Source organism: Scleropages formosus, chromosome 16, assembly GCF_900964775.1.
Source record: "Scleropages formosus chromosome 16, fSclFor1.1, whole genome shotgun sequence".
NCBI lineage: Eukaryota > Metazoa > Chordata > Actinopteri > Osteoglossiformes > Osteoglossidae > Scleropages > Scleropages formosus.
The window spans coordinates 11646945-11672167 of NC_041821.1; the positions used below are offsets into that span (position 1 = coordinate 11646945).

Below are 25223 nucleotides of genomic sequence, written 5' to 3' on the forward strand. Positions count from 1 at the left end.
ACAGGAACACAGTACCCTACTGTAAGTCACACAAACCACAATGATGTGTCATTGGAAAGCCCAATAGCACCTGGTTTATACTTATAGAAAACATTTACAGTACATATACCATCATAACTGCTTAGTGTGAGAAAACATGTTGCATTACAATTTAAAAAAAAAAAAATGATTTAGTGCAGGTCTGCTGAATCTCTGGCAATGCTCACTTTAGTGTATGTAGAACAAACACATTAATGGAAAATCTATTTTAATGGATCTTTAACTTTGGATCTTTTCCAGAGCATGGAAAGCCAACCATTTCAGAAGAGAGTGGATAAAAATAAAGAAAACAGGAGTGTACTGGTGCACTGTATTACTATCGATCATCAAGTCTATTTTCCCTCAATGTTAAGACAAACTTTTGTTTCCTTTCTTCCTTAATAATTATTATTGCATTAATGATCATCTGGTTGCTGACTATGGAGGTTACTTTTGTTCCCTTGCATTTTAATTAGATTGATTTCATGTTCATGTCTCTATCTAGAAAAAGATTACTCCTGCTTGGTTGCTGTAACAGCTCTTATTTTTATGTTTTGCACATTGAGTTTACATATAACAATAGGAAGGGAAAGAAGACCAAGAAAAAATCACTAATCAGAAAGTTAGATCATTGTAACATCTGAGGTTATGAATGTGAGTGATTTTTTTTAAAAAACCACATTCACCAGCAGTATGCAGTGATTTTCGATTACTGTAATTACAACATATATTCAAATTTCAATCTCAACTTCAATTTGCAGTTTCCCTAGAAATTATAAAAAATGCAACACTCCAAAAATACTGATAAATAAACCTGAAACTTACGCTATTTGTTTACACACAATACGCTTCCAAAGTTAAATATACAATAATAATTTAATTGTTGTCAAGGATTGCTATTATATCTTTTGTCTGAGAATCTTCAGTAATTCTCAGACTTAAAAAAAGTTCTAATTGTCTTATAAAACCCATGTAAAAATGGCAGATAAGAGTAACAATTTAGTACAGCAGAGGAGACTGCACAAATTTGCAGAACTTTCCACAAAGCAAGCAGCTAATTAAAGATGTAGACAACGATTTCATGGCATAAAGACAGGGGTTTACAGCTGACCTGCTTCCATCTAATTATTGTTCTTCCGAATCATTAAGGACAAAGGTGAATTTCACATATTTATTTCAAGACATTTTTTTGGTTTGAATCATTATGCATTCACTTGCACATTAATTCTAATACAGCATTTTAGAATATCACTAGTTTTACAGACTTACATTGTTAAGTTCATCTAATTCATTTAAATAAGTCTGTCAGAAAACATTATAGCACATACTACCACTAAGTGTATTTTTTTATTCAGAATGTTTTCAATCTAAGAATTATTACTGTTATTTTTTACAGGATGTAAAATGATCTCAGTTCAGTTGAAGTAATAGGAAGCAAGTAGAATTAAATACCTTCCTGTGAAGCTTGAAGAGAAAGAAAGGGATGTAAAAAGTGATATTTTAGTTTCTGACACTTTTATAAGAGGATATGAAGAAGTAATTTCTGTCTGGGTTGTGGGGTGGACTCACTGCAAGATAATCCCTTTATACAAGCTGTTGAAGCCGGATTCACAGGCTTCATAATTATCACGGATGATTCAACTCGTATGGTAATTATAGTATTATAATAAATGGGAACATGGTGGTAAGTGACCTAAAAAATCTTCTGGCAGAACAAAGATAAGTGTGATTTCAGGAAACGGCCTTCTGTAATCTTTTATTCTTTACCCCTTACCACAGTCACAGTGCAAAGTTTGAGACAGGCTGTCAAAACACATCAAAGTCACCCTTGATTTTTAAATAATCCTGCCTTTTACAGGGCTCGAGATGCATTTTGCAAGCAGTTGCAAGTTGCCTAAAGACAGCAGTAAGATCTAGCTACTTGCAGCTGCTAGTTTAGTTTTAGCATGTCAATGAAATACTTAAATGGTCCCCACAATTTCACCTGTACCTGGTTTTATATGTGTCCATTTAAAACATCTTTAACATTGGAAAGAGTGAGAAGTCTGCCATCCATAGGAGTTAATGCAAATCTGCCACAGAGAATTAAAACTGCATCCTATAAACTGGACTAATTCACTCATTCTAACAGAATTATTTATTCCCTGCAGCCCAATTTATGGGTTCCCTCCTGCATCATGTTGAAGTACTTCCACCTTTTAGATTTTATGTAGATCATAAGTCCCCCTCTGTGCCATAGTCTACTTCACAGTGAATGAATAATCTTAATGATGCAGAGATTTTAGTATCGGCCATCATGTGTTAATCAAACATCAGACTAAAACAGTCCAAACTATTTTATAACCCCACCATAATCCCAGTATTATTAAGTTAACAACAAATGCAACTAATGAGTAGTGTCAATTAACAGTTACACATGTTGTGGAATAATTTTTAATCTGCACAAAGAAGTATTTTAAGTAGTAAGTAGCAACTAGTAGTTTTATTATACCATGTAAATATAAAACTTGTGCCAGTTGCATAGACAGTACAGTCTCCTAGTAGGATTTACCTGGTACAGTCAGAAATTCATTTACAGGATAACACTTCATTAAGCACAACACACAGTCATCAAGTGATATTTGTCATCCTGTATGTATTATTTTGTTTACTTTATAATCTGTGATTTAATCTGACAATAATCTGTGACTATTGCGTTTCTCCAAGGCAAGTGAAACATATATACACTATATGTCTGACCCATTTATACAACAGGGTATGTGTTCCTTGAACGACCAGACAAGCATGTCAGGAGGGGGAGCGGTAAAGTAACAAGCCTCACCAGCGACCTCTTTTCTAATTGCTCACAATTAAAAAATCTCTCAGTCTGAGATCTTAGTCTCAAATCTCTTTTTCAGGATCCCCCCCATTCCCAGAAATCTTGCACCTGTTCCCCTTGTACAAAATCCATGATAAAGAGCACTGACTGCACCGTAACCATGGTTCTATGGCTTGTCCTATCCCTCGGAATGCTAGCCAGGACATCGTATCGTCACAGTTTCATTTATATAAGTATCTTGCTAAAGGACACTATGGCAGTGAACGGAGTGACAAGGCCAATGTTCATCTTATATTACAATGCAAAGCTATATATGACTAGCAGAATCATGTGTAAAACTTCATCATAATGTGCTGAAACAACTGAATCTACTGACATATTGAGAAGACTGATTTGGCTGATAATCACAACAAAGCATATTCATAAAACAGTGAAACTTCAGAGGTTCTGACAACTTCTTACAGTCATTTGGCTTGGTTTTCCTAGCATTCATATTGTCCATTACGAATCATCTAGTTTCTGACATTCTACTGCACCATGTTATTTCAAACTCAATGTGATGTGTCTAATACAGAGTATTCCACAGTGAAACCACTTAACATAGACACAGTCATGACACCATTCTGTCTGGTGCAGGCTATTATATGTATTATGTTATTTGATTCTCTGTTGCCCATCATTAAATTCTCTAAATCAAAAGTCAAAAGGCTTTGAGGCACAGGAAATAAGAAACACTAATTTTTACGACAGAATTGTTTTTGCAACACTTTACATGATTTGTTATTTGGTGTTACTTAATGCATCTAGAACCATTTCAGTAAGTAACAGGACACAGACACAATGCAAAACTGAACACTTTGCTAGCAGTTGTGCCATTTTTAGAGGGCTCTTGGGCTGCAGTGCTTTTAAAAGCTATTTTGCAGTGCATTTCAGTTTGCCCATTTGGAATTCATATTTTGATGAGCCTGCTGCTATATACGGAGCTGCTTTAAGGTCTGTGCTGGGCAAACAACCTAAAAAGTGGTTCCACAGCAAGAGCACCAAAGATGCTAAGGATACAAAATGCTTCAAGCGTACTAAACACACCAAAACTAAGAGCATGTGACAACATTTCAAAGCACAGAGATTACTTAGTATAATAGGCTAAGAAAGGGGTGGGGGGGGAGATCAATACCTCCATCAGTCACATCACCATCACCTTTGCACTACATGCAAACACAAAAACAATATAAATACTCTTACTTACGCCACACGTGTTTAAGTTAGTGGTACGTCCCCTCTCCTGAGACCTGAAAGAGACCTACCTTTGATTAATCATATATATAGAGACGTTTTGTTCTTAAAAACACACATACTTCTTAGCATGTTAGCTGGGATGTGGATTTCACATCCATTGAATTTATATTTTACCAAAGCAGTCTTTTTAAAACAGTTGCTTATTTCATGTTAAAAAAAAAAAAAAAACTTATTAATTTAAGCTTTTCTGGGATATTGCATGTATAAGTGAACTGTGGATGTCTACCTCATAAATTGCTTTATCTTCATTCACTATTCACATCTTTTATTCAGTGATTTTGATTTTTCATATCCTTTGTTCCACTACCAGTCATAACTTTATTTACATGGAAGAAATTAAATAAAGTCAAAGATTTATAATGTGAAAGACTTAGAGCTGGACTTCTCACAGCTCAGCTCTTAATTCATTACCTTACAAATTAATTCCAGAACCCAGTTGACACAAAAATGGAATTGTAGTGGAAGGGAAGGAGACTGCTTTTAAAACAAATGTGCCTCCAATGGAATCCACCTCAATAGAGTTCAAATAAAGCAGCAAATGATACAGCGAGATATGGGAGAAGCAAGGATTTCCAAGAGTTAGTATAGCTTAACATAAGGCCCTGGCTGTGTGCTGACTTATTGTCAAAGAAAACCCTAAAGTTGGATAACATACATTGGCATGCATATTACAATTAAGGGTCCTACTTAGGCTATGGGCACTTTCTGCTCCCAATGCTTCAGTCTATGACTTACAATCACATTTCTAACTGCAAGAATATAAAGCACAATTTCAGTGATTACATTATACAATACCTACCATATCAACCCATGGGCTCTGATTAATCTGGTTGTTCATAAGGTAGATTATTCTTGGACATTAGTCTTGCTGAGTGCATTTCAGGTCAAGACATTTTTACTGGCTTACTGCAGCTTTAATATTAAGATTAAGTAGCTTAGGTAATGAAAGCATTAAAATTCTTCATCCCACCACAAGCTTCCAAGCCCAATGGGTGTCTCCACAGCTTACACATGGAAATTATTTTAGCCCTTCCATTGATTATCTGAGTATGTCTACTATATCAATTAAATTTATAATTACATTGTGATGTTCAGATTTAATTCCTTCATTGGCTTTTAGCCCCCAGGCACCAGCCATCAATTACATAATCTGCCCACTTATTTCTTTTTTCTAAATGCCACAGGAAAAAGAGCATGAGAGGGTGGCACAAAAGAAGCCATTACTCGAAAGAACCATTTTAAAGCACATTTAAAGTTTGTCAGAAAGCATCACAGTGACCCACAGTGAGAAAAAGTTTTGTGATCAGATATGATAAGACTGAAATTTTCAGACCAAATCTAAAGGGTTATGTGTGGTGCAAACCTAACACAGCTCGTGCCTCAAGAAACACCATACCTACAGTGAAGTATGGCGGTGGCAGCATCATGCTGCGGGGCTTCTATTCATCAGCAGGCACTGGACATCTTGTTAAAATAGAAGGAAGAATGGATGGAACGAAATACAGAATATACTTCAAGAGAACCTGCTTCAGTCTGCTAAAGAAACTGAAGCTTTGGAGAAAACTGTCCTCTTAGCATAGCAAAGCAACTGACCCATATATTCCATACGTGCTCCAAGAGAGGTAAAACATACCAGATGTAGAAAACTTTAGATGGGAGCAAATAATTGCTAAAGGTCCTAACCTGACATTTTTATTAAATAGTAAGGACAAGTTACATTTATGTATGATGAAGCACACAGCCATCCTGACATTAATTTGACATTAATTAGAGAACAGGTCGTTATAAAAAATGCATTAGGATAAAAAATGAAAAAGGATATTAATTGCGAAGTAAATGAGGTATCTTAACTAATAGTAGAAATCAGGCTGTACACCAGTAACAGTTTCACAGTATTTATACTCTTAAAACAATCCTTTTATCAGAAAGTATCAGTATTTAAGCTCTCTTCTTTGTTTTTACATGAACTGCAAACAAAAAATTATAGCTGGTGGGGTTTGGTTCAACAGGAATACAAAATATTTATCAGAAAATGCTTTGTGTATTTGTAATTTTTGATCTCCTGGCTCCATGGACAAATAAACTGCAGCTTACATGGCATGCAGACTATTTGTTGTCAGCAAGCTTAAATTTTGCCAACGGCTATTTGCTGTCAATTTTTCAGTGTAGTAATTCCTATCAATCTGTCCAGAGCTGCTTCTGCAACTACTAGTTCAACTGGGGCCTTCAGAGAAAAGCAAAGTAAAACTTCTGCTCTCTACTGTCATTAACACAGTAATAACTCACTCCAGTCCTGCCCATGTACATGTAGTACACACATAAACAGGGATTTTTAGAAAATGTACTTAAACCTTGTGATGATTATCCAGAGCATGATTTCTGTTGCTGTTGAGGGATACATGTATGAAACTGTGTTTTGGGGTATTTTCATAGATGTCTTACACCATGTGATTAAGACCTTAATGTTCATGTCAAAAACACAAGAATCACTTAAAATGTGTTTATTCATTATTTTAAAAAAGAGGACCACATAAATGCCATTGTCTGCAACTGCATGTCCCAAGCAGGGTCACAGCAAGCTGGAGCCTACCTGGCAATACAGGGCATAAGGCCAAAGGGGGAGAGGACACACCCAGGATGAGATACCAGTCCATCACAAGGTACCCCAAGCAGGGCTCGAAACCCAGACTCACCACACAGCAGGCACCAGACAAACCTGCCGTGCCACTGCACCCCTGACCACATACACCTTGAAATAAAAAAGTTTACCCATTATTGCTTCATTGCTTTGCTGATGATATTAATTTTCTCTATTTATTTTTCACACCAATTGTGGTACATGATTGTGACATGTACTGTATTTAATTTTCCAGCTATCAACATTAACCATAAGTTTTATGTATAATTAAATATTCTGAACAATAACTGAACTCCTTACTCAATAATTATCTCAAGTGCAATTAATGAAGGGTGATTATGAACCAATTGTGAACATCTGCCCTGCCATAAGAATGTAATAACTTTTGAGAATTACAACTCCAGTGGAACATTGGGAGACCGTGGAGAAATCACAGCCAAATTAAGCCAGCATTATTCAGGCTGTAATAGTTAAAGCATTAATCTGAATGTACCTAATGAATACTGATCCACATGTTGATTATTTATTCGTTTTTCTGTTACTCGCCCATTTTTAGGTTTAAACATATTGTTATACTCCATAGCCAAATGAAAAAATCTCTTTAATGATGTCAGCCATTGTATATTTATCACCAAAGAAGTTAATTGTAAAGTTCTCTGTGGCCCTGTTAACAAGGTTACATGAATGTTGAAAGATTTCCTGAAAAGGATGGTGACAGATATAATGCTGGGGAACGACACCCTGCAGGTTGTTGGTTTAAGCTCCACAGAGGAACACTGTTGCACCCTCAAGATATTTTCTTAAGATTAAAATTTCCAAAGATTTTTGTATAAAAGTGACAATTAAACATCCAAATAACAATGACAACAACAAACTTACAAAGGTAAACAATGCAAGAATGTATAGCTTATATGAATGACTGAATGCTGAAATGTTAAACGTTTGCTGTAAATCTGTGATAAACAGTAATCTTTCCTCCTCAAATAACACTCATGCTACGACCTCATTATGTAACTAATTTTATGTGTCATTTAAAGTGAAATCAGCCCAAAGATGACAAAAGCTTAGCTGTTCAGACCCTGGTACTGTACTTGGAGACAAGCAGCTCTTCCTTCCCTTAAACCAAGCCTTCCCAGTCCATCAATCTCATAAACATGTTTGCTCAACCTGCAGAAGCAGAATCTGCAAGAAATTGGTTTCAAAGGTGTCTGCGTTTTCCATTATATCTAAGGTTATACCAAGCAGCACAGCCAAGTGAGACAAAAGACCCCTTTAAAACCAAGAAAAATAAATAATGAACAACATAATCGTTCAAATGTAAAATCCTTTTTTGTCTGTGTTGCATTTTGCTGCTTTTACTTTGTAAAAGAATTTATTTATTTATTTATTTATTTATTAATGATCTTCGGTGGGTTGATCATCTTTTGCCAAGACAAGACAGTCTGAAAGAAGACCTGTGTTTCCTCAGGCTCAAAACAATATTGAGTCATTCGGTTGAAACATTCATAATATAGCACTGTGTGAGTGCTATCATAAATCATGGTGAGCCAGGTACCACAGCTAGACTAACAGGCTGCAACAAATGCTTCTTTGTGTTTCCAAAGACAAAGGACAATACATGAGTGAAATAATAAATGTACACAGAATATATACATATTGCCACATTTATAAAATCTTAAATTGGGCTGTTTATATGTATACTTACATAGAGCATTTAATGAATAAATTTATTTTTTAATTTATTTTATTTATTGTTTATTTTATTGCATAAGAGAACTTCACCGCAGACCTAAAATCTCTGGTACAATCATTCTGTTGTCATTTTTAAATTTTAACATGTCCAGTGTCACAGTGCTGCTGCTCACTGCTAAAATTCAGCACTGTATTGATATATCAATGTAAACCACCTTGTGCTGTGAAATAACTGGAGTGCCTTCATGGTTGACCTACATACATGCAGATTGAGAACAGACTGATTGCTCTGGCTGAAAGGGTAAGGTGATTAAGTAGCAGAGTAAACACAAAGCAGGTTCTGTGGTTTCCATAACATTTAAGTTATGAAAGAAGAATAGGCAACTCTCCTATTCATCCAAAATATAGCTGCTGTGCAGAGCACTTGTCTTGGGGAACTAAAGAGCAAAAAACCACAGATAAAGTTCAAAAATAAACATTTCATTTTAATCCTCTTTTCAAAAGTACATCCCAAACTAAATTTTAATCTGTATGAGATATGAATAGTTCATAGAGGCTCAAATTTATTCTGCATCTCATTTGCAGAGAGGAAACGATTAAGTTGCTCACGCCCTGCAATGAAATCTTTTTTTGTAAGTTGAATTAATTCTAATGAACAATCTTTATTCAGAGTTCTCATTCACCTCACAAATCATTCATTGTCTCCAATACACAACTAAAATGAAATATAACATGAAGCAGAGGTATTCACCTGAGAAGCTGTCAACAACAAACAGTGTGTGTACATCTCGATCAGCTTGACAAGCACATGAGCAAACACAAATTGTCGAGTTGTTCTATTATAATAATGTCAAACATTATTTGTGCGTGTGCAACATCTTTTATTGTTGTTTATAAATGTTTACCCAGCACCACCGATTCCACCACACAGTATTCAGTAAGAAAAAGACTCATATTACCCACCAACAATTCCCAACTGAAAGTGGCAAATTAGTTGAGCACTTTATAACCTATTACTATTCTGCTGTTGCTCAGGTGATAGCTGTACTCTTAGGAACTTAAAAAAACTGTACTAACGTAGGTGGTACAGCACTTTTTCACTTTTTACTTTTTTATAACAGATGGCATCCTCATAATGCTTGAGCCAGTAACTTACAAATCTGTGTCTTTGATCATTATGGCGTAACTCGTCAGACAACACACATTTTATCTTGTCATAACTATTCCACCATTGCACATATTTAATTTCCACTTTAAGAAAGCAGTGGGCCCCTTTAGAGTCCGGAGCTAAATGAGGGTGATCAGACACAGCTAGCTGGAAACGTTCTTTCACATATAACTAAAGCACTCTGGACTGAACTGCATCCTTGGAAGTGATTTCCAGTAAATGCACAGCACATTCTAGAGGACACTTAATATGTCATAGTGTTGTCCTTGGGTATGCGCAGGGTGCTAGTTCAGCCTGATGGATGGTAATAATTGCCCATTTGAATGTGAAAAAAGCCACTGAGTGACAGAATGATTAGTCTGGAGATGGGCTTTCAGCATGCTGTCAATGGCAAAGATCAATGCTGGGTTTTAATAGTGTTTTCAGAGGGAAAAAAAGGCTGAAGTCCCCCTGAATAGACAAAAGAAAGAGCTTTGCTGCATGACAGAAAGATGTGCTACTGCATTATATTTGCCTCACTGGTGATTACAGCCAATTGCCACCACGTCAGGCAAAAGCATATTCATATTTGTATATGAGGATTCTGTGCAGGCAGGTGATATGGACACATTTCCTTTGATGCCCTTTCAGAATGAAGTATATGTCCAGAGCAATTAATATCTACCTAACTTCATACCGCAAAGGTCCATTAAGGGCGAGACACTGAAAGAGTGAACAGACACATTTGTAGAACTTCAGAATGCCAAAATAAAATTTTACACTTGTGTTTCAGCTATGATGATGGAAAGTTAAATTAAAATGGAGAAATTCTCCAAACTTCGAAAAAAGGAAAAAACACAGTAAAAATAAAAGGTAGGTATACCGTATTACTGTAAATCTATACAATGTGCACAGCAGTGAATTTGCTATGAGCTACACTCATCTGACTGTAATTTTGGGTTTAAATGATAGGAACACAAACCTCAGACAACCTATGAGACAAATATTTCAGAACAAAGACTGTATTTTAGCTATTTTCTGAGTTTTTTCTTTTTTTTAACCAATGGCAATTTTGATGAAAATGCATACCTACTGACAGTCTGACAGCATTTTTAGATTCATTTTTAGATTCTGCATAAAACATTTCTTACATAAAATCCCAAATTTATTAGAATTTATTATATATATATTTTAAGTGCTTTTAAATTCACTTTGAATGACAGGTTTTCTAACGGTAAGGAAGTTAGAGCTGAGGAATCTTCCTGAGGATTTAAGAAAATGTGGTCAAACTGCTATTTATCTCGAAATCTTCAATAAATCTCCCTAGGGCACAACAAACAGTTTTTATAAAATTGTGTATTTTCTGTGTGTTGCCAGAAAATGAGATTCCATATTCAAAGGGGAGTCTTCCAAAAAAAAAAAAAAAAAAAAAAAAAAAGGTCTGATGTGAGATTCCATCAAAAAACCAAATTTTTTAAAAAAATGCATTTGATGGATTAAGGCCCATGTCCATGACAGAAATGTCTCTTGCTGTGTAAAACACATGCACTAACATTGTATCGCTATTCTGAACTTACATGAATGAATTAATGAATGAGTGAAAAAATGACAATGATTATCGTTACTGGCACAAATGATGGACTGAATATATAATAGTGGTTATTAATGACACAGCTTTCACACTGGGTGAGCCCTGCATATTATTCAGGTGTGTTTGTGGCATCAACCATGGGAATACAGCGCATCCCTACCCTTGCTTTGAAGCTAAGGCTGTGCAGCAAAGAATGTGGGCTCTTCATCGAGCTCCACTCTGGATATGTGATCCATGGGTTCAAGATACCCTGGAAATGGGCACATTGATTGTTTCCCCCACCCCATATCACTATAATATCCCAGATCAGTGGGACACAAGCCACAAAATTACATTTTCATTTATTCATTTAGCAGACACTTTTCTCCAAAGCAACACACAGGCTGTGAATGAGATCTCCTGGTATGAGATAAAACCCTCAAGACTCCTGCAGTTACTGCACTTGGAGCCAAAACAAGAGTATTAATATGTAGAATGAAATTGTCCCATGTCTGCATAACATCACTTCATACCTGTCCAGTATTTTTTGTTGAGTATGCCCCTGTGTTTTACAATTTAGTTCCACTAAATCTGATATCTGACACGCATGCTAAAACATGCATGCACTGAAACCCTAATGTTAAAAACCATGCCTGTCAATCCCTTGAGATACAAGGAGATTATAGGATACAAAGAAGATTTCAATGTAATAACGCAGTGACAAAAATTCAGCCCTCCTACCCCTTCACAATAAATTTTATTATAGAATATGGACAATAATTCATTACTTTTATGGACTATAGCTTACTCTTAACAGTTTTACTTATTAGACATATCAACATGGGTCCTATGTCACCCCAGCAGAATGCCCAGGATGGGTTGGTAACCACCGATACTTGGACTCTCACACGTCTCCTTTGACTGCAAGTGGGAGTTTTTTCTCTCCTTTCCATTGTTGCCAGCTACCCTCGCCTATTGTTAATTATTTGTGCTATATCTGTAATCTTGCATTATTTTATATTATTTTTGTAACCTTTTTAACATTAAAGCCTTGTTCAGCACTCTGTGTCACTCTCGTGAGAACACTACTCTTTAAAAATAAATTGCACTGAATTGAATTCCGTCTTTCAGGTCTGCAGAAAACACTTACCTCCCTCCAAGGTTCATCCTGTTGTTGCCGTCTCAGGAAAGAGAACTGCAATGACATAAACACAAAACCTCGGATAAAGACGTGGCTGTATACTGAACACATATGAAAAGAATGCCTGTTGAAAGTCAGTTTTCTATTGAAGGTTTGCCATTAAAGCTGATTACATACTTTGACATGTGCCATGTATATCTCTCAGTACCAGCTTCTGGTGTGTAATTCTTTACTGAACAATAGAAGTGTCCAGGATGTCTTTAGTTCAAAGTGCATTAGTAGCTCATTGTAATATAGTTAATCGTGTTAATGATATTACTTGTGCAATAGAGATCTATCTATCTATCTATCTGATGGCTTTCTCCAAGATGAGTTAGAAGAAAGGACATCTGTTGGTGTTCATGACTACCTCTGAATCCATGTTCCTAAGAGCTGGTACTACTTCAAATTATTCTAAAGGCAGCCTCAGTATCATCGAAGTAAAGGTACTCTTTTAAGTATACAATTATTTTCAAGTTCCCTCCAAAAAAAAAAATCTAAGACTTGTCATACATTTTGTGCTCCATATTTAACTTAAGCAATTTTTAAGACAGGAAGTAAGTGAATGGCAATACACTGAGGATTCCTGTACCAGTGACTATTTTCCAACAAAATAATTAATTAATTTAATCAATGTTAAGCGAGAACCTTGAAAAAACTTTATATGCGGGAAATTCTTTTAAATTAATTTTATTTAGTGAAATATAATCTTAATATTACCTAAAAATAAAATTTATGGAAAAGCAACCATCTGATCGGCTAATGATATCTGCCATTGAATCCCAAAGATTTATGAAAACTGGTGCATATTTACCAAGTTAAGAAACATGCTATAATTTTCACATGGGACTCATATAAACATGACACAGTTCAGTGCTTACAACATGGGAGGACAATCAGTGTCGCTGAAAACACGTTTATCTCAGTTATTATGCCACAAACAAGTCTGACAACAGTGTGCAATGTTAGTCACAAGTTATCATAACAAGTGTTGCATTCTGACAGCCCAATATTACCATCATTATGCTCAAAGTTACAATGTGATACAAAAAAAAAAAATCACCAAATTTAGAAAACTGCTTTTTCTCTTTTAAAAAGCTGCAATTTTGAGGAAAGGCTCATTTTGGTAAGAGAGACGCTTCCACGCCGTTTATGGGATACCATTTCGGAAAAGTATTCTCAAATTGTGAACGTTGCCATGATGATATTCTCAAACTGTGAACTATTAAATGTGATTTCTTTTTCAGAAACCTATTATTCATTTGTTCATTGTCCCTGATAGGAGAAACAGACGATCACATCACTTGTGTTGCCAAGCAGCTGGATGTAAGATGCAACCCCATTTTCTGCTCGTTTCCCTCCCCTGGCCGCATGACAGGCCTCCTCCTGCGCAAATGAATGCCTTTGGCCCACCTCTGGTTCACCTCCCATTCACACTCAGAGAGGGAGTCTGTCCCATCAGCCTCCTATTTATGCTCCATTTGTATTTTACTGTCAATCATCATAACACAGACCTTCAGCATCCCAATCCACTCTCAGCACTCTGCTTTATTCTTGTGGAGAGGTGCAGTGTCGCTCGTAGTCTCCACATCAGGAGACAATGAGGGTCAGTTATAATCGCATGCTATGTTCTCACTTCTGCCCATAAACCACCCAGGGACAGCTGTGCAACTGTGGTGGGTACCTGGATGTGGAGAAATGTCGCTCTCCTTCCACCAACTGGCTGCCCTGTGGCAGTTTCCCGGTGTGAGTCAGAAAAACCTTTTTCACCCACTCTTTTTGAAAGTGTGAGCATGCCAAACTGCCACTATTTTTTATAGCCAAAATACTGTAAGTGTAATTTCTGCACAGTTTTGCACAGTTAAATGAGTTCTACATACTTCATCCAGGCCTTGAGATTACTTGTATTTACCCTATTGTCTCATTTACTGCACAGTTTTACTGTATAATAATTCTGGAACAATAGTACAGTGATGCTATATTGTCTGCTCTTATAAAATCATTCATATTCTAGTCAAATGACTTGTTTCAGGCCGATGGTCAACTCTAAATTCTCCATTGGTGTTATATGTGTGTAAGTAAAGGAGTGTAGCTCTCAAAAGGTCTCCAGATCACTGCAACCCTGCACTGGAATGTTGGTTATTGATGAAGGATGGAGGAATTATTCTTATTCTTATTCTTATTCTTATTATTATTATTGAATTTCTACTACTATTCCTCTCTCTATAACTCATGCTGATAATAAGGGCTTCTCCTAGAGAACTGTACAGTAGGCATGATGCACAGAATTTTTTGCTCCAGCCATTTGGCTTCTGCCCTTAGAATTACCACAGATATAAGACACGATAAAGATGCCATGATGGGAACAAGTAGACACGTATGTTTGAGGAAAACACAGATCAAATGTAGAGAATGACAAGACACCTACAGCTAGCCTTTTTCCTTGGTTGGCCATATTTTGTTACAGAGCGCTGAAGCTTAGGAAGCAGTAGAGCGTGTTTAGCTGTCCCTGTCCCAGACGGGAGGAGGGACAGCGCTGGATTATTTATTGCGCGCGGCCGAGGGGAAAATTAACTGCAGTATTCATCAGCTCAATGCATAAACAAGAGGCTCCGGAGGAAGCTAACCGAGACCAGAACCACAGGTTACCTCTGAGTCCATTAGCACTATGAGATCAGCACATTTAGAGTGGAATAAAGTAATAACCATAAAAGTGACACAACAAAGGAGATATTATATGAATTCACAGTCACGGAAACACATTTCTGAAAGGTCAACCAGTGAAGGTTAACTGCATTAGTAACTCAAGTCATTATTCTGTATGTATGTATGTATGTATGTATGCATGTATTATTTTTTTCTCAGACAAAACGTTCTGAAAATAAGAATATTAATTATCACACACACACACACACACACACATTTTCAGAACCGCTTGTCCCAGATGGGGTCACGGGGAACCGGAGCCTAACCCAGCAACACAGGGCGTAAGGCCGGAGGGGGAGGGGACACACCCAGGACGGGACGCCAGTCCGCCACAAGGCACCCCAAGCGGGACTCGAACCCCAGACCCACTGGAGAGCAGGACTGCGGTCCAACCCACTGCGCCACCGCACCCCCCCATTAATTATCAGCTGCCATTAATTAAAAAAAAAAAAAAACAGAGATTTCATAGAACACTTCTAGCATTAATGGATAGATGGAAGTGCCATCATATCAAGTTTGACACAGCAACCATTTGTGCAGTTTTGAAAACATACGAGGAACAGAAGTGGTTTGCCAATGTTTTCTGACACATTTCTAGTGGGGAGGTGGGTCTAAACATTGGAAAAACCACCAGATACCTTGAGCTGAACTCAAACTGCATACTCCCCAAGCAGCTTAGGAGCTGCAAGGTAGTGGCTTTACCCACTGTTCCACCATGGTCTCTGTGACATTAATAGCCACTCAACTATTTGTATGGTTTTTTTTTATAAAGTGTTGCATGAGAAACCTAGAAAGGTAAGGAGATGAGAGTTATCTCTGAGTAGAGATGACTCAACTGGTCTTTTGGTGTCCTCGCGATGAACCCTACGAACGCACTCAAAACCATACATACAAGGCCTCTAAAGAACAAGATCATTAATACATAATGACACTTCCTCATGAATATTTTCTTAATTGTAGAAAAATCTAATTCTGCTTAGGCTATGTATTTTCCCAGTGTTCACCATAAGTTTCAGGCTCTTTCCCCACTACAAAATTATATATGCTGATCGATCTTGGAAGAGTAAAGAAGTGTCTTATCCACTTTATCTCCAGTTTTGAGTGGTAAAGTGTAATTACTGTTACATTACCATAAAAGGGTGCACATGCAGACGGAAAGGTCAAGTCCTCTTCATACTGATGAAATAACGTCTTATAATCTATACTACTGGGATCAACTGTAACTGGTGCCATTTAACATATGTGGACCTTACAGAACCTCCAATTTGTCATCTTCCGTGATCAAAACTGTATGTGAATTGAGCCAAATAGGGAGAAGACAGTATGAGTAAAGATAATGCCTTGAGCATAGGTGGCACAAGGAGATGCAGGGTCATGAGAGGGAGACATTACTGGTGGATCTGCTCTTTTACTGCTTATGCAGTTTAAGAAAGTAAAAAAAAAACAGAAAAGATGTTCATGTTGGCCCATCACACCAGTGGGAGCTCACCTCCTCACCCATGCAACACATCAAACGCGAGATGCTTCACCAAATGGGGATCTGCAATGCTGCTGTCCTCACTAACTGTCAGGTCTGATTACACAGCTTTAACAGCGGAATTCAAACTAATATACTCTGGATGCAAAAAGATCGCCTTTATTTCTAGTGATTCAGTAAATCATACCGTTGGGGGAAAGCAGCTTCAACCTCGAGCTCATTCTCCCCGAACAAAAGATGCGCGGCTCATTCGTACATATCCTCACAATGCGGGGTTTCACACCTGTGTGCCACCTGAAAGTACAACTTCTAAAGGAAAAGGGGTTAGAGTAAAGAGTTATGTAGAAAAAATTGGGCGTGATTTACATATCCTGCAGCAACAGTAGTTTTGGGGTGGAGGAGCAGAAACTGTCACTTACATGCAAAGGTAACAAGCTTTGAAGTTCTTTCACAAAGGTGTTCCTAATGTTTGCTTTCACTGAACAACTGACATTGTGGGCAACTTTAAAGTATGTACTCGTAGATTTTGGGATAACCCTGGAGGTATGTGCAATATTCAGCCTCGGCAGGAGAACACAGTCCGAATGCTCTGAACAAAGCTAGGCTGTGTCAAGGTCCTGGACACACAACGCTGCCCCAGAGACACAGCCCTCTTTCTTGGCAGGCAGCAAGTGGTACAGTGGTCAGGTAGACCAAAAGATGTTGGTGCATGTCCTTGACTTCTGAACAAGGTCAGCAGATTCAGCATAATTCTAAGCAAACATACAAGTGGCCAAACAACTAATTGTATAACTACCTATCCACTAACAATAACAACTTATCCAGTGTAGGTTTACAGAGGTCCAGAGCCTACCCCAGAAACCCTGGCCATGAAGCAGTGTACAAACAGGGCAGGACGCCAGTCCAACACAGACCAAGTACACACATTCCCTCAATATACACGCTAAAGTCAGTTTGGAGTCATCGGTTCACCTGAAACACATGTCTTTGGACCGTGGGAGGATAGGAGAGCACATAGAGTAAAGTCACGCAAAACATACGGGGAACTTGCAAACTCCACACAGCTGGATTTGATCCCATCTCTGATTGTACAGTACAGGAGCACAACTGTACAACTAACATTCACAAAAAGTTTTTACTTAGCAACTGAGATAGTAAATAAAAATCTCAGTAATAGCTTACAGTTAATAAGAGCTGACTCACATAGCGTCAGCCGTCACCGCTAGTCTTGTAAGAACTGAATAATTTAATCCTAATAAAACCATTTGGAGACCAATCAGCCATACCCCACCCATGGTGAAGACTATTGGAAGGTGTCTCTGTATGGCTCCAAGGAGAGAAGGGAAGAAAAAAGGATTCATTTTTGTAGGAACTTGTTTATGGCTGTTGAAATGAACGAAGTATTTCTGGTTTACACTTGAAAGTACTGTAATATTTTTCACAAGAATGGGTGTTCCTGCTTAGGACACTGACTATGAAAGAAGTAACGTGTAAGTTTCGTAACATGTAAGTTTCAGAGTTCAGAGAGAGTGTTACAGAGAGAGTGTGTTCCACTGATGTATGGATGAGTGACCCAGTGTAAGTAATGTATCTAACAGTGTAATTCACCGTGGTGAATAAGGTGTGCGGGCTGATAACACTGCATAGAGTTCACTGGAAGTCGCTTTGGAGAAAAGTGTCTGCTAAATATTCCACAGCATCACAAACAGTCATTTACATACTTAAGAATGTAACATGCTAATCACACACTGAGCACTTCACATAGTGCTGTGAAATTTCCCCCCCTTTTCCAGTTTTATCTGATTTTGCCATTTTATGACATTAAATCTGATGAGATTTTCTCTTGTCAGTTCTAGCAGTATATGAATGGAGCCTGCGACAGAAAAAATTACACCAGTATTATTTTTTATATCAGTCCCACGGCGTATTAACATAACAACACGATGCACCATAAATATATTAACGTCAGGGAGCGCACACCGCACAGTAGAGAAGAGCTTTGTACAATCAAAGCTAAAACAATCCACTGACAATTTTGCATCATTGTGATTTTGCACTTTCTGTTTGTATTTTTTAAAATTCATTTAACAAAAATGGAGATCATCCAAAGAAAAATAACACAGGAAGCTCATTTAGGATTCTCTACAGTGGCAAGAGAACACAGAACAAAAAAATGCCCCATTTCCATTTTTATCTGTGTTTCTAGCTTTTTGACAGTTCTAACACTTTATGAATCTAGCCTGAAAGGCAGAAAGCAACGCCAGTGCTGTTTTTACGTAATTTCCTCAGTGTGTGAGATAATTAAATGTCTTTGTGTCACCTTTAGCTGCAATGACTGCAACCAAAAGCTTCCTGTAGATGTTGCTCAGGGACTGACATCATTGTGGAAGAAACTTTTGTCGACTCCTCCATACAAAACCGCTTTAACTAGTCAACGTTTGAGTGTTTTCGAGCAAAAAAACTGCTCTTTTCAAGTCTTGTCCCACCATGGACCCAGGGGTGCTCAGAGTTGTCCAGTGGTCGCATTCTTTGTCCCTTAGGCCTACACAGCTGTCCCAGGTTCTAGCCCCTCTTCATGAGCTGTGCTGGGTGCGAGCCTGTAGACGGTGAGGGTACCCTTCAGCCACGGAAAGGTCAGAGCAATCAACCCAACACGAATCTGTGTTCTCACAGCACACAAATTTTTCTTCCACGATATTTAGGGAAACAAGTTTTTTTTTTTTTTTAATGAGGATTAGAAAGCAGTTGAGCTGAATTGCAAAGATAAACCAGCAAGGGAGAAGGCAAAATTAATTCACTCTACAGGTTCTGTGCAAACACATATCCAGTTATGTCACTCATGACAGCGAACTTTTAGAGGAATTATGATGATTCATTTAGAAAGCAAATTCACAAATAACAGTAGGTGGGTTCAATTGCTGAAGTTTGAGGTTTTCTCCTGATAGAAGGTGTAGGATGACAAAATGGTGCCCGAGCAGCTCTAACCACTGGTATGAGATTCCGTTTGCTTGAGAATTTTATTTGCATTACCACAATAAACGGAAAAGTCTATAGCCAATTTTGAATCTTCCTTGTCTGTAATGGGGGTCTAAATTAGTAAATATACATATATAAGAACTTGTGAGGTATTGATTCAGGGGTATTATATACAAATGCTGTGGGGAGAATAGGCCTGTTTGCATATGGGACAGCCCTACATCCCTCTCATAGAGCTATGACAAAAACAGTCTGAACTCATTACAGTGTAGCCATACCACACTCCTGCCTACAACAGAAGTTTATTCACTCATTATCAATAACCACTTCCAAGGTGTGAGGCAGAGGGCATGAGGCAGGGTACACCCTGCATGTGATGCCAGTCCATTACAGGGCACGCACACTAATAAACACACACACACACACACACACACGAGAGGTAATTTGAAGTCACCAGTTCATGTGAAATTCATGTCTTAGGAGTGTGGGAGGAAACAAGAGCACCTGGGGGAACCTGCATTAAACAAACTGAGCAAACGAAGCAGACTGAGCTGCAGTAAAACTCACATTTAAACCTGTAAACCAGCAGTTATGACCCTCCAGAACCCTCCACCCCCAGTGCTCCTGCAGGCGGCTCTAAAGCACACACACACACACACACAATTGGTGATTCAGAATCACTAATACACCTGAACAGCATGTCTTTGGACTGTAGGAGGATACAGGAGCACCTGGTGGAAATGCACACTTACTCAGGGAAAACATGCAAACACCACACAGACTGAGCGAGGACTGAATAAATATGAGGTTCTGAATATTGTAACTTTAAACAGCATCCATTTGAGCAAGCAGTTGATAGCATTTTGTTTCTTTTTGTTTGCATTGTGTTGCTTGCATTTTGCTGATCTGCACGCTTGGTGGTCCCACGCAAGAAAGGTAATGCGCGGAGGTTCTCGGTTCTTGCTCCGTTGTGGTGGAACGACCTCCCCCTCCCGCTCAGAACTGCTGAATCTCTGTCCACATTTAAGAAGGGCCTTAAAACTCACCTCTTCCGGACTCACTTCGCCCATGATCTACTAAGTTTACGTAATGTGTAAATGTTCATACTCTATAACTTTGAGATCATGCCTGTTAAACAATGGACAAACCTTCACGCAGCTACTCCTGTAATGTAACGTAAATGTTTATATATTGTAACAACCAGCGTTACTGGGAGTTTGAGCTGGAAATGGGTTTAGTGTAAATAGTTGTGGGAAAAGTGGAATTAAGTGTTGTGGGGATTTACGGGGAATATAAGGGAGTGACTGTGTTTGCCAGTGGGGAAAAAGAGAAAGCCTGAGGGGTGTTAAGCAGGCTGAGAAGGCTGGCTTAAGGTGTAGGTCCTTGAGGATAAGGGGTCCTCAGACCGAGAGCATTATTTACCGCTGTTCCAATAAACATTTGTCATGTTTGCTGCATGTGCGTCCTTCTTCGCCCCATCCGAACCCAGAGCGCAGCACGCTACAATATGTACTGTAACGGCCTGCATTACTGTTTTTAGTGGGAAATGTGTTTTATTGTTATTGGTTGGGGGGGTGCTGTGGCGCAGTGGGTTGGACCGGGTCCTGCTCTCCAGTGGGTCTGGGGTTCGAGTCCCGCTCGGGGTGCCTTGCGATGGACTGGCGTCCCGTCCTGGGTGTGTCCCCTCCCCCTCCGGCCTTACGCCCTGTGTTGCCGGGTAGGCGCCGGTTCCCCGTGACCCTGTATGGGACAAGCGGTTCTGAAAATGTGTGTGTGTGTGTGTGTGTGTTATTGGTTAGTGTTTGGTGATGCACGGGGAATAAAAAGAGGTGTTTGCATCTGCCTGGGGAGAAAGAGGAGAGAGCCTGGGGGCGCTAAGCAGGCTGGGAAGGGTGGCTTGAGGTGCAGGTCCTGAAGGAAACGGGGTCCTCGGATCGAGAGCATCATTTCCCTGGTGCTGGTGTTCGAATAAATCGTTCGTCATGAACGCTGCCTCTGCGTTCTTTTTTGCCCCATCCAAACCCACGGTGCTGGGCGCCACAATGGTGTCAGAAGTGGGATGGGGCAGGACCATGAGAGGCTGGATCAGAGAATAGTTGAACACGGAACACGAAGAAGGGGAAATCGGTGCGACAACAGAAGCCGGTGGGGCGGAAGAACAGTGTCCGGTGGAGGAAGTGCCAGCAGGCTGGGAAGGCTGGCTTGAGGTGCAGGTCCTGAAGGAAACGGGGTCCTCGGACCGAGAGCATCATTTCCCTGGTGCTGGTGTTCGAATAAATCGTTCGTCATGAATGCTGCCTCTGCGTCCTTCTTTGCCCCATCCAAACCACGGCACTGCACGCCACAGTATATATAAAAATTACTTGGAAGAAGTCGTCGATATTCGGCGAAAGTTTTATACAAAGCTACTGGTGTCATGTACATTGGTTCGTATGATGGAAAGTAACAAACTAACTTTAGAATCACGCATCTGAAACTAAGTATTTCTTTCTGCTAATGTAATGCACACATTGCATTTTCTATGAGCTGAACGTCGCCTTGGCGAAAATTGTCTGCTAAATGAATAAATGTAAATGTTCCCGCCTTGCCACATCCTTGTCAGGGAGCTCATCGCGTGCAATCAAAAGAGATATGCAGGCGTGCAGCGCCATCTTGTGGAAATCTCTTGTATGACATCTAATGGTATGCTTCGCACGAGTGTAAAACAGAAAAATGACTAGCAAATACCATTTTTATAGTTGTTTTTCCATCCATCCATCCATCCATCCATCCATCCATCCATTATCGCTTGTTCAACCCAGGGAAATACCACAACTTGTACCTGGAGGGCTGGTTCAACTCAAGCTTGAGCCCCCACTAACCTTACTTACCAAACTTGGGCTAACTTGAAATTGCATGCCCCTGTGAAATTCTTCGCTTTACAAAAGAAAAAGAACACGAAAACCGGGTTGCTTAGGATGAGATGATCAAACACGTTGAATAAAAAAAAAACAATTTTCGCTCCGTTTCCTTTCCAGCTCAGCAGTTCAGTTCACGTTTCGACCACCAGAGGGCAGGACAAGCTGGCCAAACCTGTCCGCGCGATTTAAGGCGGACCGAAGAAATACTGTGTTTTACATGATCCGCTGGTCTTCTTACTGAGAAAATAGCTCCATGTTCACCACAGTTGTGCGCTTCAGAATTCACGTTTGACCTCCTCGTGTGCAATGTGTAGAAATACCAAAACACTGAGACCCTCAGATACGGTGAAACATTATATTCACACAGCTACTACACGCCTAGTGCAAAACCTGTTAAAGTGCATCCTTGACTTCCACATCTTTTTTTTATATTTACATCTGTTCATCCAGCCTATGCTTTTATTGTAATTATTCACTCTATACTTACTATTTTTATTTACACTGCTGTATAATATAGACTGGAGCAATTCATGGAAAGTATTTTGCTTAGTAATGTTGCTGCAAGAGGTGGGATTTGAACCTGCAACTATATGGGGTGACTATTATTCTGCAATAGATTTCATATAGCTAAATGGGCAGTGCATGATCTGTTTTACTTGACTGACATTTCTGAATGTATTTGTATTATTTGGTGCAGATATTATTATTATTGCTAATATTATAGTTGCTTTTGTTATAGATGCTTTTATTGTTGTTTTCATTTCCTGTAAGATCCAGAAGAGATCAGTGTCACCATCTATCTATCTATCTATCTATCTATCTATCTATCTATCTATCTATCTATCATCAAATTGAGACTGCATTTTTTATATTTTTTACTGAAAACCAACATTGGAATTTAACTGTGTAGGAAGACATAAGAAACATTTGCTGTCTATCCCATCTAGAGGGCGGGTTCCTGCTCAGCCCTGTTGGCCTGTGCCAATTGTAAACAGGATAAAATACTACATAATCAATAATATTACAACCTGAACATGTTTCAGTATTTTACGCATAGAAGTAGTACAATGTAACCCCCCACCATATAACAGTACTTATCATATAATACTATAACACTCCCAGTTTATTACACAGCTGTAGATAAGGACTCATACTCAGTCAGCCTTTGACAGTAAAACATTTCATAACTTTGGTGTTTACCTCGTAAACTAAGTTTATTCATAAGGTATACGAGACAGCTTTTCCTACCAAAAAAAGTGCTTATATATAATATTTTTTTGTACCTATTGCCATTCCAAAATATGTCACGCTAAGGTACTTATCTGACGCCCACGAACTCGTAATTCCAAATTAGTCATTTCAACCTGTTTTTCACTGTTTTCAGACACTAAATCATGGCTGATGATTAGGGATGTCTTCAAGATTGGCATGGAGCTTGAGAGGATCAGGCTGTGAACAAGGCTATTGGAGTGCACCTACGAGCTGTCCATCAACACCTACAACATGAATATAAATTATGAGTTTAGATCTCCCACTCATTTTTTCTGACCTACAAAATCCAATGTAATTATTCAAGGCTAATTTCCAATGCCTCCTATTTGTGGCAGAGCAATAAATATATAATCGTTATTAGGGACACTGGCACAGTTATAAAATATATTAAAAAAAATACCGCAACAGTGTAATTTAAACATAATTCTAAAAAGCACATATTTAACGGAGAACAGACACCGGAAAAGTTTCTTCTTGAGGCTATTATCTCATTTTCATACCCTAAAATGTATTGCTTAACGTTCAGAGAAATACTTGAGAAAAGCTAACAAAATATTTGTGCTGTATTCCAGTCACAAGCATGACACGTCATCTGGAAAGTGCACATAGAATGTATGCTGAGGATATTTCAGGACTTAAACTGGCACATTTTTAAAGATTAACTGTTGCAAAGCATACATATTACCGTCAGAGAGTTAAAACTCTTAACATCTTCAAATGCTTTTTTTTCCAATGGAATCTCTCATCAGTGTTTCACAGAACACCATACCGTGTAGTATTAACAACTAGTATGTATACTAGTATATATGTAAAATTATTGTAAGAAGGCTTTTGGAAGAATTAGTTGTTTTGCTGGCAGCTGTACATTTTATAATACCCACTAGAGGAGAGGTTTAAAAATATTTCTGAAAAAAATTCTGCCTTTAATGCTGTAAATTTTGACAGGTATTTTTTGTAAGTGTTCCTACTATATGAAATTCAGCTTTTTTATTAGTGCACTTTCAGAGAATACAGATTAAACTGTTGCTATTAGACAGCACATCTGGAGAGTCCCGTCGAGAAATTTTTGTTCCAGTGATGCAATGAACCACCCGATTCAACTTACTGCCCTGACTGAACTAATTTAGCTCCCTTTCTGAGCTCTTACCAGCGTCAAATAAATAAACAAACCCGCAAGACTCATATTTTATGTACCTTCCTAACAACAACTTGAACGACCCTAATATTAAACAATACGTCATCATAAAATATTATTCAAGAAGTACCCCTGAATATTTAAGAATAATCGAAGTTTCTTTAGTGTCCTGTTTTTGTTTCTTCTTTTTTTCCTTTGTCTGCTGCTTTCCTTCTCTTGCCCCATTTCTTCAAGTGGAAAATGCTTAGCATGGGTTGCAGTACTTCACTGCTGGCAATTCCCTATAATTGCTTTATATATCATGCTCTTCCAGGGTTCTGTCTTGTGGCAGCACACAGTTCTCATCTAGTGAGTCGATACAGGGACGTCTGGGCCCTTGACCATGTAACCTTCCACAC

General features: G+C 38.5%; 1 protein-coding gene across 20 annotated transcripts in view; it reads right to left on the bottom strand.

The window, feature by feature from the left end:
• ptprdb (protein tyrosine phosphatase receptor type Db) overlaps positions 1 to 25223 on the bottom strand; it is a 281632-nt gene that overhangs the window by 160415 nt on the left and 95994 nt on the right. For 17 of the 20 annotated variants that reach the window (XM_029259211.1, XM_018737900.2, XM_029259225.1 and 14 more), the window contains one exon: positions 12330 to 12374. In XM_029259211.1, the coding sequence (XP_029115044.1) occupies positions 12330 to 12346 (17 nt within the window). In that variant the 5' untranslated portion in view covers positions 12347 to 12374. Of the gene's footprint in view, positions 1 to 4082; positions 4137 to 12329; positions 12375 to 22388; positions 22426 to 25223 lie in introns of those variants that run through there. The other 3 variants (XM_029259222.1, XM_029259223.1, XM_029259213.1) reach the window with 3 other exon arrangements.